The 15,021-nt window shown below is 35.6% G+C and overlaps 1 protein-coding gene across 3 annotated transcripts; it reads right to left on the reverse strand.

Moving 5' to 3' along the window:
* Positions 1-443: 443 nt before the first annotated feature.
* On the reverse strand, positions 444-4,873 carry LOC102615376 (probable protein phosphatase 2C 52). 3 transcript variants are annotated; one of them, XM_025092684.2, is made up of 6 exons: positions 4,719-4,873; positions 2,967-3,467; positions 2,538-2,885; positions 2,336-2,453; positions 2,034-2,257; positions 444-1,123 (listed from the first exon to the last, which is right to left on the reverse strand). In XM_025092684.2, exons 2-6 carry the CDS (start codon positions 3,216-3,218, stop codon positions 653-655), a joined length of 1,413 nt encoding a protein of 470 aa, XP_024948452.1. In that variant the 5' UTR covers positions 3,219-3,467; positions 4,719-4,873; the 3' UTR covers positions 444-652. The 3 variants fall into 3 exon arrangements, with proteins under 3 accessions (XP_024948452.1, XP_024948453.1, XP_006491638.1); XM_025092685.2 differs by lacking the exon at positions 4,719-4,873 and adding an exon at positions 3,958-4,447; XM_006491575.4 differs by lacking the exon at positions 4,719-4,873 and adding an exon at positions 3,954-4,447.
* Positions 4,874-15,021: the final 10,148 nt, after the last annotated feature.

Here is a 15,021-nt window from a genome sequence, read left to right on the forward strand (position 1 = left end):
AACATAGATTGACTAGCTACTGATGTCATGGTCCCGGCTAATGAATGATATGTCATTTTCTTCTCCTGTTTGTGCTAATCTACCAATTCTATCTAATTGAGGGGTGACCCATTGTCCATTGAGCCAGCAGGTTGAATTTAAGCAAATAAATTTGGGTTCAAATTGATTACTTTGACCAAAATTGGATGTGCCCATATGAGCATGCCACAACATAAATAACAGAATCTCATTTCAGATTCACCGACAGAATCAAATCTCTATTCGTGTATGCATATAGCGTTGACTTGTTTCCCTTTTGGTTGGATGCATAATCATGGCAAAATTGACTTTGATCATAGCTTAAGATCGAGATTGTTATATTCAAACATGCTCTTCATTACTTCACATTTTGCTGTGTAATTATCTAATAAGTGCAAACAGAGAAATTTTTCATACGAACAATATCAACACAACTACACTGATACACTTCACTTTCCTTGACAAATAGCAATCCCATTAGATTTAGTGTGCAATAAAACAATACAAAATGCCAGAGGCAATCGCACAAACCCATTTTGACATTATGCAAACTAATCCATTTTTCTTTTTCACTTTTCCTTGGATTAATGAGGCTTTAATACCATGATAATTGACATTACAATGAAAATAAAGTTTATGGGTTTGGCCTTTCCTCGGAAAATCTAGGAAGTTGGACAAGTGAGTTTACTCGCGTGACACCTTCCAAACCTGACCAATTCTGATCTTCACTTGGAAATGTTTCACCATTCCCATCATCCTCGACTACTAGTCTTCCATAGGTGTCACTTTCATCTGATGATCGAACTGTAAAGTTTCTTTGCAAAGATGGCTCAGACTTCTGGCCATCATCTGATTCAATTGCATTACCAGAGTGATTGCTTTGAATAGTTGCAGAAGAAAAGCCTTGCTCTTCATAGTCAGACTCCGAGTCCATTTTCCCATCTAAAAATAAGCAAACCACTGCACAATCATCCATCTTTGAAGTAGGATATTTGAGTTTCCATTCACGAGCAGCTGCATCCACCAGGATTCTAGCAGCTGATGACCGGGTTGGAGCTGAGGATACAATCTCCACCACTTCTTCATTGCTCAATACATCCCAAACCTGCAGCAACATAATTTAAATGTGCGGAAAAGACTGAACCATCTTATAGCTATTACTTTACAATACAACAAAATATATTCTAAAATGGAACACCTAATGACAGACTCCTGCACACAACGTCATTTCAATACAATGAGATTCTGTGGTGGCATCAACTGTTGTTCAATCCACTAATTTTATCTGTTATTGGAACTCTTACCAGACAGCCCAAAGGGAAGAGACTTTATCCTATGTATCCAATTTTCCTCTTCATAAAAATCTCTAGCCTCAGAAAATTGATTATAAATTAACCCAACTGAATTATCTTTTCCCAGAAGCCTCAGCACAGCATTCGGTGCATGCATGACAGATCCTCTTCCAACCTTCTGACCAATACTAAGGGACAGAAAGAGTGTAAATAGGTTGGCCTGTTTGCATCCTCATAGGAAATTGAACAGCACTGCCTTTATAAGTCCATCAATATACATAAGACCATAACTATGACCAAGTTGAAAACACAAAAAAGGGCATTTCATATATTTCTCAGATTGAACCTAAAGACATCAATTTAATATGATCAATCATATCAATTGTTCGACAAAACATGAAGGAAGTTTTTGTTCAGCCTTCAGTTTATCAAAACGTTTATATAATGCTAAAATGTGCCTTTTATTTTTGTTACTGTATTTTAAAAGTTCAACTCTGTACCATCACTTTTGTCTTTCACCTACAACTTTATTCTTACTTCATATGCACACATAGAGGTTCAAGCACCTAATTCCATTTCATTGTTTATATGCCGTGTAGATTTTTTTCTTTTTCTTCGTTTTGTATATATTCCCATCCAAAAATAAGTTTGTATCTCAGCCATGTGTATCAGAGAAGCAGCACAAATTTTCCATTAAGTAAATTAGATGGGTGAAAAACTTACACCATCTGAAGCAAGAACAATGAACTGATCTCTATCTGTAAGGAGGCGATGAGAAAATTCAGGTATCGATATCACCCCATATTCCTTCAAACAAAAATCTCCAAAAGCTCGAGCCATTGCTAGCCCAGGAGCATCATCAAAAGGCAACCAGACTCTGGGTACTTCAGGCTCATCTTGCAATGCAAAGACTCTCCCTTTACATCTTTTAATCCTCTCAGCTTCCCCTATGAATGTTCAGATTTACATAAATTTGATTCAGGCAAAAGAGAACAAGGACAAATATCTGTAAGTGAAAGGCATACTTGGCAAATCAGGCTTTAGATCAACAGTCAACTGAATTGCCACCATGGAATCATTGCTGTCCTTAGATCCCATAACCGCCCGAGAATCCCCAATATATCCCATGAAAAGATTGGATCCCTTGAAATCACAAAATGAAGATAAAAACTTAGAAGAAAGCTAACCAAATTGGAGATGAAGACTGTGCAGTGCTCCCTGCCATACCTGCTTCACTATAGTCACAGCTGTGCTACCGCTGCAGAAGCAGTCTAAGTTGGGATGAGATTTGAGCTCTTTGTCCATGGACTTGTACGCCTTCAGATATGCTTCTCTCCATAATGAATTTGATTTATCCTCAGCTGGCCCATCCTTCTCAGAATCTCCAGCTTCTAGTTTCTTTGTATTCCCATTAAAACATGTTTTACCTGGTCCATTTTGCCTCGACTGAGAAGCAAGCAGGAACGAAAGTAGTTTAATTGGCAAAGCATCCCTCACTCTGCGTGCAACAAGATGGCCATGTGGACCGTGTCCATCGAAGACACCACAGAAAGTTACATCTTCTGACATGAAATCCTACAGCAATTCAAAGCTCAGATAAAGAAATAATCTCCAAGACAGCAAAAGCTAAATTCATTGTAAAGAAATGAAACTTACTTCCCACACAATCATGGCATCCTGATTTATTCCCTTGCGACCCTGCTGAGTGAATATGCAAGAGGTTCGGCTTTTTCCATTCATGAAAATCCTGTGGGGCACCGATGGTAAATTATGCATGGTAATAACATGATCCGAGAACGTCCTCTTAGTTCTCTTTTGCCCACAACATCCATATATGGGTGAGACAGTCTCTCCATTGCTTCTGCTACTACAAGTACTCCGGCTACTAGTTGAGACACAACCCCCCATTTCCTCAGCCCAAAAATGAAGACATCTAAAGTAACTAAGGCACAAGTTTCTTCCTTTCGGCAGAACAGATCTCACTTGAGATTCAGTAGTTACAGGAACAGTCAACCAAGCAAATGATAATCCACTCTAAAGATTCCGAAACATGAGACCACAAGCCACTTTACAGCCTCAATATAGAAAACAAGCGGTCTAATTGATCTTGGTCAAACATAACCCATGGGAGGTAACAGTAATCGATAACAAAACCAGCTGAAAAAACCAAGGAGATGCCAGTTAATGGAATTGTTTATGATATAATGTCATAGAACCCCAGAAATGGCTGCATGTAGAGAAAACTCAGCAAGTAGAACAAATAAAAAAGATTCTTCCATGTGACATTGGAATAGAATATACTTGAAAGGCTGTCCTAATTGTTTGTCATTGAACAGGATTCACATTGACCCAAATTAAAAGGTGTGATTTCAAGTAATTTAATCAACAAACAACATTAGAAAAAATGAATAAAGACAGGAAAACAAGTATACGAGAAACATAAAAACCAAAGAAAGAAGCCTGTCCTATATTTAAATATAATTAAAAGATGAATGATGTCCTCCAATTATACACAAAAAAAACCACAGAACAAAGTAAAAAATGCTTACAAAACCAAATTGACCAACAAAAGAGAAAATTTTCAAGAAAAAAAAAAGAATAAGAAGTAGAATCACAATATCAAAAGGAACATATAAGTTTTACCTACTTTCCTCAGTCACCAAGAGAACCCAAAAGAAGAGATCAAAACTATCTATCACAACAACCGAAGCACAACCTCACAGAAACCAATAGAAAGACTAAACCTGCAATTTTTCTGTTTGGTTGCTGAGAAAATACTGGAAAAAAGCAATGAATCACAGAATCATGTATCAAACTCTCATAGTTGGGCTGATTTTGAAGGGGAAAAAAAGAAGAAAGAAAGAAAAGTAAGCCCGGAAAATTTCAGAATGTCAATTATGATACAAACCCATGTAAAGGAAAAAAATATTATATATATATATGGTATTGATTTTCTCAGGAATAAAACAGAGTTAATTAAAAAAAAAACTGTTTTAACAAGACAGAGACATAGAGAGAAGGAAAAGAGAATGTGTTCAAAGTTTGATAAGGAGATCCAGGTAAAAGCAAAAAACGGAAAGCAGAAAAAGACGAAGGAAAGGTATGATGATATATTGTCAAATAAAAGAGAACAAAGAAAAGATCAAGTAAACATTACGTAATTATCAAAATTCAAAACACAACAAACCACACCCAGCCCCCACCCCCCCCCCCCCCCCCCCCCGGCGGGCCAAAAACAGAATGAGGCTAGAGACTTTAAACTCACTGTGTGCCCACTAAACGTAACCCACTTGATGTTGTTGCAGCAAAATTTAGTTAAAATAAAGACTCTAGCGTCCATACATACATGTTAAAAAAAAAAAAGCTTCAAACTTTAAAGTTGAAACTTGAACATAGTAATGAGGGTACCTTTGAGCTTAGTAATGTTGGGATCAGAAGAGAGAGAGAGCTGTGAGAAACAGAGGGATGTTGTGTAAAGTGAGGAGAAGGTTGGGTGCCTGTGCATTAATTGCAAAAGCAGAGAGAGAGAGAAAGTGAGTGACTGAGTGACTGAGAGACAGTAAAAAAGTGTCCCGTTTCAAGTTAATGCAAGGCGCGTCAATTGTTCTTCACTCAGACATGAACTGACGTGTTACTTGTTACAGTGTTAGAGTTCTTTTTTTATTTTTATCTTATTCCCTTTGTGAATAATTAATTTTTAGTTTTTACTATGACATACAGTGGCGGAGACAGCATAGTAATTTACCCGGGCTTATTCAACACTAACATAAAATTTTTTTAAAAAGTAATAAAAATATAAATTTAAAAGATTTATAATACTTCAGCATATGTTGAAAATACGAGTTTTCATACATTGATACATTGTATTATAACTTCATTATTAATATTATTAAATAAAAATTTTTTCTATGTAAACAACCAAAATAAATAGATGTTTAGGAAATTTTTATGGGCGTTGGATTAGTAGTGGAATTAGAAAAGTAAGATTAATAAAAAAAATTATTAATGAGTTTGTGGGCTGTCTAAAAATTAAATTAATATTAATATTTATGGGTTTGATTTTAGTTTGCAAATCCCATCTTTTTTTATTTGAATTTAAAAAATTATGAGTGTGAGAATTTAAGTATAACTATGTATTGTAGGCTTGACTATAAATTAGTGGAGGCTTTAGAAAAAATTATTGAGAATTTTAAGAAAACTAAATTAATTATTAAAAAAAAATTTCAGTGGGGACTCTGGTCCTAAGGTGAATCCGCCCCTGAATTGGCATATGATATAACTTTTTAATTTATTTTTTTGAAATTAATAACATATTATTCTATTCATTTGCTAATGCATACTTATGTAAAAAAAAGTGAGGATAAGTAAAATTAAAATCAAACTTTTAGGTTGAGATTCGAATACAGATGGTCAATTAAAAATTTGTTAAATTAAATATTAATAACCTTTCATTTTTTAATGAAAATAATTATGTAATTTTTAAGTTAAAAAATAAACATTTGCAAAGAAAAGGTGAAAGATAAATTGGTTCGCAACTGTTGAGCAAGTACATTAAAAAAAAATTAAATTACTCTAAACACTCTTATTCTAATAAAATTATTTAATACAAAAATATCCATAATATAATTTATTACCGGTGAGTATAATTATTGAACATCAATCTAAAACATTGCTTAAGAAAAAAATGGATATTTAAACTTACTATATAGAAAATTAACGTCAATAATTATCATCCATTGAGTTCAACAAAATCCAATAGAAATTTGGCCATAAAATCTGAGTGTTAATGGGTATTATGTTAATGTATAATGAATCATAACCATTAAGGCAGTGTTTACTTTCTGGAGTGGAAGTGTGGAGTGTGGAGTGTGGAGTGTGAATTCCTCCCACTCCAGTGTTTAATTATCTTTAAAAAGGGAGGAGTGAGAGTGGAAATCTGTGGGTCCCACCTAATTTTGGAGTGGGGAGTGAGATTCCCACTCCCATGGGGAGAGGTGGAAGTGGGAATCCACTCCCCCCTCTTCCCATTTTATCCTTATAAAAATAAATAAATAAATAATATTTAATAAAATAAATAATATCATATTTAATAAAATAAATAATATCATATTTAATAAAATAAATAATATCTATTTATTAAAAATAATAATTATATCATATTTATTTTATTAAATTTAATAAAATAAAAATAAATAAATATTATTTTAAATTATTAAACATTAATTTTAATAAATATTAATTATTTATTTAATTAATAATAATAAATATTTTATTCTAAAAAAATATTAATTTTGTACTATATTATCAATAATAATATTTCATTTGTGTTGCTATTATTAATAATTTTTATTCACATAATTTAAATTTAAATTAATAACAAATTATGATTTACATAATTAAGAATATTAGTAATTATTATTAATTTATAAATATAATAAAATATTTATTTTATTTTCCAAATATATTTTTTATTAATTTTTTAATTACAAATTATAATTCTGTACATAAGGATAAAATTGTAATTTAAAACAATTTACTCCCAATTCAAGACAAAGTAAACAAATAATTAGGATTCTGATTGACAATCCATACTTTCATTTAGTCTAATAAACACCCTACTCTCACTCCCACTCCACACTCCTAATCCAAAGATTCCCACTCCTCAGGATTCCCACTCCAATCCAAAAAGTAAACGCAGCATAAAAATGACAATAGTCCAAACATACATCCACAAAGTTACAGGTAGAAAATTCTTTTAAAAGAAAACATGTAGCAATTATATTCTTCTTTACCTCCAAGTAAAGCTGGCTAAATTTCACGCGATCTAATTAATCGATACGAACATAACACAAATAAATGGATATGGGTCGTCAAATTTGATATGATTATTAAATGGATCGGACTAGGGTGACATGAATTTGTTTCCACGTCGTATTAGGATTAAATGTTCTTAACATATTTATCTAATCAATGATACGATTATTTTTTCTATTCTAAATTAATTTATCGGTTCTTTACATTAAAACTCAAATATTAGACATGATTTGTAACGCCACAAATTCGCATACATATTAAATTATGGAAATTGGGCTTTCATTGAGAATTATGGGTGGCCTATAACCCTTATTTAGAAAGGGGTACTAATTAAATAGAGGTTATTTATGAGATCATTTTGGAAAAGGGCTATTTTTCCTTATTGAATAGGGTTTCTTAAGATCCCCTATAAATACATACTTTTCCCCCTTCCATAACCCTAAGTTCACAACGTTTATCCTTCTTCTCTGCTGCTCTTTACGCTCCTACCCAAATCTTAGGATTCAAACCTTTGTTTAGGAGAGACTCAAAGCGACGGGTAAGTTCACAACGTTTATTCTGAACAGCATGAGTATCTCGAATTTTTAAAGCTATATTTTCTGAACGAATTTTCTTATAAAATTTATATTTCTGGAAACTAGACATGTAGGGCTTCTTGATTAAATTTTATTTCATTAAATTCAACTTCGTTTTCAATTTTATACGTATTTTGGAAATAGAAACCACTGCACTGGAAATCCACGATTCCAGTATTGTGATCAGATTCACAAGACTATTTGTACCACCAAATGAACTCAAAAAATTCTGAAAGTTTATATGTATGTTAATATATGTGTCTAGGATTCCCAGTTTTAATTTCATAATTTTCTGATTAGTATTTTATTTTATAAAAATCACGGAACCCGTTCTGTTTGGTTTAGATTATGTGAAAACAGTTTCGAATTTGCTGAGAAGTAAATAGTTTTTAAAATGTTTTTGATATCGGATCCTCTTGTAAATTTTACATGGGGTACTCATGGATGTCCAGAATGGTTCCATAGGATTTTATATCATTCTGAGTCTTTGATTAAGAGTTAAAATTCCGAGAATCAGACCTGTACGGGTATGAATTAGAAAATCAAATTCTTAGAATAAGTTATTGATTGTCATATCTTGTATTTGTTTAAGGTTTTGAAGGTGTTTGAGGCTCTTAGAAGCTTAGAGGTGTGTTAATCCAAGTTCATTTGTCGAGGTAAGTAACTTCATTCCTAATGTACTGGATATGTAGAAGTATTTTGATATTATTATTATAAGTATAAATGTTTTGATACTACTTAAAGGATTACTAATTTTGATAACAAAATTAGCTTTATGTAAATGTTTTCAAACCATTCTTTTTAACAAAGTATTTTATAAATGCTTTTTAATATGTAAATGATTTTATGACATGACAACCTTTTATGATGTTATCTTTAAAATGTTATGCAAGCCTATATTATTGATATGAACTTTTATAAATCTGATACGAATGTTTTGTACCCATATATGATTTCAATTACTGATAATTGTATGAGATTCCTAATGTTTTGGCTCATTGTCCATAGTTATTCTGATTCTGATTCTGATCGTAATATACGATATATCTGTCTGGACCAGTACTGGGTTTCTGTTCTGAATGTGCACACGATATTCTGATTATGTTTCTGGCCGGGTCACCGGGACTATAGGTGACACTATGTGACATGAGCTAACCTGTTTGTTTTCTGTATACGTATTACATGAGTTGATTCGTAAGTAAATATGCTTTTGAATATTCTGAATTATTAAGAATTTATCTTATGTTATTGTGATATATCGTTTTATGAAAATTATGGATTATGATATATGCTTTAAACAAAAGAAGGCTTGCAATATTTTTGGTATCGATAGGCCTAGTGTGTTAGGAATGGTTTTACTTACCGAGTTGACGGCTCACCCCTCGTCATTACTTTTTTGCAGATTAAGTTTCTTTTGAGAGGTGCACTTAGCTTTGGAGTTAATGATTTCCAGTTTCCGTTTGCTATTGAATAAGAGGAGGAATAGACTTGTGTTTCTATTTAGTTACTTTTATTATGAACGTGTAATTTGGAGTTTGAGACTTTTGTTATTATTTTTATATGTCCTCGAGAGAGATTATTTAGTATTTGACGTTTGGATTTATGGATTTATTTGAATAAGAATTGGAGGAATTTCAGTTTGAAACTTATGAGTAAAGATTATGATTTGTGAGTAACCTCCTTCTTCACGTGCTCCGCACGTGTTAGATTTGGGGTGTTACAATTGTGGTATCAGAGAAAGGTTAGGATTCTGTAGACTTTCTTTTACGGTTTAATTAGATTGTCTAATTAAATCGATTACATTTGTTTTGTAGACATGAAGAAGGACAATATGGGTATGAAAAGTGTCAAGAATAAGGGATGGATAGAAATTGATAGGACCGAACAATTTATCTTAGGAGGAGTTCTTGTCAAAGATCTTAGGAGACTTCATAAGCAGCGAATGGATGATAGACTAAGACGGACTATAGAGGTCTACATCGATACTCCTCCAGGACCTGGAGCTTCAAGAAAGAAGCTCAATGAGGCTATACGTGGACTACGTGTTTATGGCAAGGGAGCTAACAAGAATAAGCTTGTAATACGTCGCCTATTTTGGACAGGACCTCGATTTAAGCCTTACTATAGCAAAGGATGGGTATCTCCATGTCTAAATAAACTACCTTATAGAACTCCTAAGGAAATCGAGACAGATGGAGTCACGACTAAGGAAAGGAAAGTAAAGATAGATCCTTTTCCTATCCGGTTGAGTACACCTATGAACTTTGTGGCTGTAGGACATGAAACTCTGTAGACTTTATTGAGGTTAATAGAGTGATTAAATATTTTAAGGCAAGGAGTAACTAGTAATTCTATTTTGGTCTTTTTGGCTTTCTATGTTGCTTGCGACTTTGTAATAACTCTTGTTATATGATCTTTGGTATTAACGTAGAATGAAATATTTATTGCTCTTGTTTACAATATCAAATTTTCTTAGTTACACTACTTATTCAGTACTCTGCGCGCTTGCACGACCTTTAGCTATGAATTATTTACCCCTTTTTAATTATTTATTTATTCTCTGTGTTATAGTCAAGAGATGTCACGTAAGGGAGGTGCTAGGCATGCCTCTAGCTCGAGAGATGTTTTAGGTATCGCTGACGACGCTGACCCAACCTTGCACGAGATGGCTAACGAAGGAAATCCTATGATGCGCGCAATGCTTAGATTGATGGAACAACAAAGTAAGTTAATTCAAGATATGGCTAGAGGCAGAGTTGGGGCACAAGAGAATGTGCCAGTTGAAAGGCAAGGTGGCGCAAGAGATCATGGGGCTATGGTGAACTTAGAACGATTTAAGAAATTGGGACCACCTACCTTTCAGGGGACTGCCGATCCCATGGTTGCAGAGGCATGGCTAAAACAGATGGAGAAGATATTTGTGGCTATGGGTTGTAATGATGATCAAAGGGTAATATTAGCCTCATTTGTCCTTCAGGGTGAGGCAGACCACTGGTGGGATGCCAAATCTCGTCTCATAAGGGCTGGCTTGCAAGATGCACCCATTACTTGGGAGTTATTTTTGGAGGCTTTTCATGAAAAGTATTTTCCTGAACGAGTTCGACATCAGATGGAGGCTGATTTCTTGAGGTTGACTCAAGGAACAAAGTCTGTTGCGGAGTATGAGGAACAATTTACTGCCCTCTCTCGTTTTGCTCATACCTTGGTTGCTAATGAAGGTAGTAAGTGTAGGAAGTTCCTGGAAGGGTTACGTCCTAACATTAAAGGGCGATTGACCATCCTTAAGATTAACAATTATGCCGATTTGGTGGACCGAGCAATTCTTGCGGAGAAGGATATTCTTGAAGCCCAAGTTACAAGGGATCAGAGAAATAAGAAGAATCCACAAGGTGGACCGCAAAATGGAAGTTCTTATAGGCAGGGTCCTCACTCCCAGAAGTATAATGGTGGAGGTAACAAATGGGATAACAAGGGTGTTCCTGATGACACTGCTCGGAGGAACTACCCCATTTGTCGACATTGTGAAAGGAGGCACCCTGGTGAATGCCATTGGAAAACTGGAGCTTGTTTTGCTTGTGGAGAATCTGGGCATAGGATTATGGATTGCCCAAAGAGACGTAGCGAGACTACAAATACTCAGACTAACGAAGGGCAGAGGAAGAAACCGAGGGTGCAAGGGCGTGTTTTTGCACTAACAGAAAAAGATGCTGAGGTGTCCAATGATGTAGTATCAGGTACATTGTCCTTATTCTCTAGAGAAGCCAAAGTTCTTTTTGATCCTGGTGCTACACATTCATTTGTATCTTGTGTGTTTGCCCGTTATGCTAATGTGCCTATCACACCACTGGATGTTCACGTGACAATTAGTACCCCTATGGGGGATTGCCAGTTTATAGATCATGTCTATAAGTCATGTGTGATCAGATTGTGTGATAAAGAATTCCTTGTGGATCTCCTACCTTTAGAGATGCACGATTTTGATTTGATTTTGGGGATGGATTGGTTAGGACCTTACCATGTTTCAATAGATTGTTTTGCTAAGGAAATTATTTTCGCCTACCTGGCGAGGAAGAATTTCATTTTCAAGGGAATCATAAGAGTCATAAAGCTTTGATTTCTATGGTTAAGGCAATGAAAATGCTAAAGAAGGGGTGTGAAGGATTTTTAGCGTATATAGTTGCTGACCATCCCGATGGGGCGTGCCTTGAAGACATACCTATTGTAAGGGAGTTTATTGATGTATTTCCTGAAGATCTTCCGGGACTACCCCCAGATCGAGAGGTTGAGTTTACTATAGAATTAGTTCCTGGTACTACACCTATATCCAAGGCACCATATCGGATGGCACCCATTGAATTAAAAGAACTAAAGGTCCAGCTACAAGAATTACTAGATAAGGGTTTCATTCGTCCTAGTGTGTCGCCTTGGGGTGCTCCCGTTTTGTTCGTAAAGAAGAAAGATGGTTCAATGAGGTTGTGTATAGACTACCGGCAGTTGAATATGGTTACCGTCAAGAATAAATACCCTCTTCCCCGAATTGATGACCTCTTTGATCAATTACGAGGTGCAGCGGTATTCTCTAAAATTGATTTACGATCTGGCTACCATCAATTGAAAATAAGAAGTGAGGATGTATCGAAGACAGCTTTTCGAACTCGTTATGGACATTATGAGTTCTTAGTTATGCCTTTTGGATTAACTAATGCTCCTGCAGTGTTCATGGATTTGATGAATAGGATCTTCCAACCTTATCTTGACCAGTTTGTTATCGTCTTTATTGATGACATATTAATTTACTCTAATAGTAAGAAGGAGCACGAGACGCACCTGAGGATTGTATTAGAAACATTGCGGGAGAAGAAGTTGTATGGAAAATTTAAGAAATGTGAGTTTTGGCTTGATCGTGTGATGTTTTTGGGACATATAGTGACGAAGGATGGTATTTCAGCAGATCCAGCCAAAGTGGAGGTAATTGTGAATTGGGAAAGGCCTGCTAGTGTGACTAAAGTAAGGAGTTTCTTAGGATTGGCAGGTTATTATAGGCGCTTTGTCAAAGGATTTTCTAGCATAGCAGCACCATTGACTAATTTGACTAAGAAGAATGTGAAGTTCAATTGGGATGAGGCATGTGAAAAGAGCTTTCAAGAGCTCAAGAGTCATTTGGTGACTGCCCCCGTTTTAACTCTCCCTTCTGAAGGTGGAGGTTTTGTGATTTACAGTGATGCTTCCAGAAAAGGTTTGGGTTGCGTTTTAATGCAACATGGTAAGGTTATAGCATATGCTTCTAGGCAGCTAAAGAATCATGAACAAAACTACCCAACACACGATTTGGAATTGGCTGCTATGGTGTTTGCTCTAAAAATCTGGAGACACTATTTGTATGGGGAGACTTGTGAGATCTTCACCGATCATAAGAGTTTGAAGTACTTGTTTACTCAAAAGGAATTGAATTTGAGGCAAAGAAGATGGTTGGAGTTGGTAAAGGATTTTGATTGTTCTATTAATTACCATCCAGGTAAGGCAAACGTGGTAGCAGATGCCTTGAGTAGGAAATCATCTGGGTGCATGGCTCATCTTATCACCATGCAATCTCATTTGGTAAAAGACTTGAGGAGATGTGGGATTGAGGTAGTTACTCATGGGCAAGCAGACGTGTTAGCACATTTGACAGTCCAACCCACTCTAATTGATAGAGTTAAGGTAGCTCAGAAGAACGACATAGAACTCAATAAAATCCGTGAAGATGTGAGCAAAGGACATAAGCCCGGATTTAGACTTGATAATGGGGATGGATTATGGTTGGGACAAAGGTTATGCGTGCCAGCAGACGAAGAGTTGAAGGCGGAGATCTTAAGAGAAGCTCATGAATCATCTTACAGTATGCATCCTGGTAGTACTAAGATGTATCGTGATCTAAAGCAAAGTTTTTGGTGGAGGAATATGAAGAGAGATATTGCTGCTTTTGTGTCTCGGTGTTTAGTCTGCCAACAAGTAAAGATTGAGCATCAAAGACCAGCAGGAACTTTACAAACGCTTCCTATTCCTCAGTGGAAATGGGAACACATAACAATGGATTTCGTTTCTGGATTACCTCGTTCTAGGAGGGGATGTGATTGCATTTGGGTAATTGTTGATCGATTGACGAAATCAGCTCATTTCTTGGCAAGGAAGAGTACAGACAATGTAGGGCAACTAGCTAAGTTGTTCATTAAGGAGATAGTGAGGCTTCATGGAGTTCCAGTGTCAATAGTGTCTGATAGAGATCCACTGTTCACTTCAAGATTTTGGGCTAGCTTACATAAAGAGTTGGGGACGAAATTGAGATTTAGCACTGCTTTCCATCCACAGACAGATGGGCAATCCGAAAGGACTATTCAAACCCTTGAGGATATGCTTCGAGCTTGCGTCCTAGACTTGAGTGGTGGTTGGGAAGAGCACCTAATGTTGATCGAATTTGCTTATAACAATAGCTTCCATTCGAGTATTGGCATGGCACCATTTGAGGCATTATATGGAAGAAAGTGTAGGTCCCCAATCTGCTGGGATGAAGTTGGTGAAAGAAAACTTTTGGGTCCAGAATTAATACAGATTACTGTTGATAAAATCAAGTTGATTAGAGGACGTCTTCAAACAGCTCAGAGCAGACAGAAGAGTTATGCAGATCGTCGTAGACGTGAGTTGGAATTCGAAAAAGGAGATTTTGTTTTCTTGAAAGTATCGCCATGGAAAGGGGTGTTTCGGTTCGGGAAGACAGGAAAGCTTAGCCCTAGATTTATTGGACCATTTGAGATTTTAGAGAGAATTGGTCCGGTGGCCTATCGCATAGCTTTACCACCAAGTCTGTCTAGGCTTCACAATGTATTTCATGTGTCTGTGTTAAGAAAGTACATTGCAGACCCTTTACATGTGCTAGACTATCAACCGATTCAGATAAATGAAGACATGTCGTATGAGGAACGGCCTATTGAGATTGTCGATCGAGACGAACAAGTATTAAGGAATAGAGTTATTCCCCTAGTGAAGGTACGATGGATGAATCATTCTATTGAGGAAGCCACTTGGGAGAGAGAAGCAGAAATGTTGGAGAAGTATCCTCAACTCTTCCATGCATAAGGTAACCTTTTAATTTCGAGGACGAAATTTTTGTTAGGAGGGGAGAAATTGTAACGCCACAAATTCGCATACATATTAAATTATGGAAATTGGGCTTTCATTGAGAATTATGGGTGGCCTATAACCCTTATTTAGAAAGGGGTACTAATTAAATAGAGGTTATTTATGAGATCATTTTGGAAAAGGGCTATTTTTCCTTATTGAATAGG

Source organism: Citrus sinensis, chromosome 2, assembly GCF_022201045.2.
Source record: "Citrus sinensis cultivar Valencia sweet orange chromosome 2, DVS_A1.0, whole genome shotgun sequence".
NCBI classification, from domain to species: Eukaryota; Viridiplantae; Streptophyta; class Magnoliopsida; order Sapindales; family Rutaceae; genus Citrus; species Citrus sinensis.

Coding starts and splice junctions, on each gene's coding strand:
- LOC102615376 (XM_025092684.2), bottom strand. CDS start 3,218: ATGGGGGGTTGTGTCTCAACTAGTAGCCGGAGTACTTGTAGTAGCAGA. Junction 2,258..2,335: donor TCTAAAGCCTGATTTGCCAA/GTATGCCTTTCA, acceptor GAACATTCATAG/GGGAAGCTGAGAGGATTAAA. Junction 1,124..2,033: donor TTGTTCTTGCTTCAGATGGT/GTAAGTTTTTCA, acceptor ATGTTGCTGCAG/GTTTGGGATGTATTGAGCAA.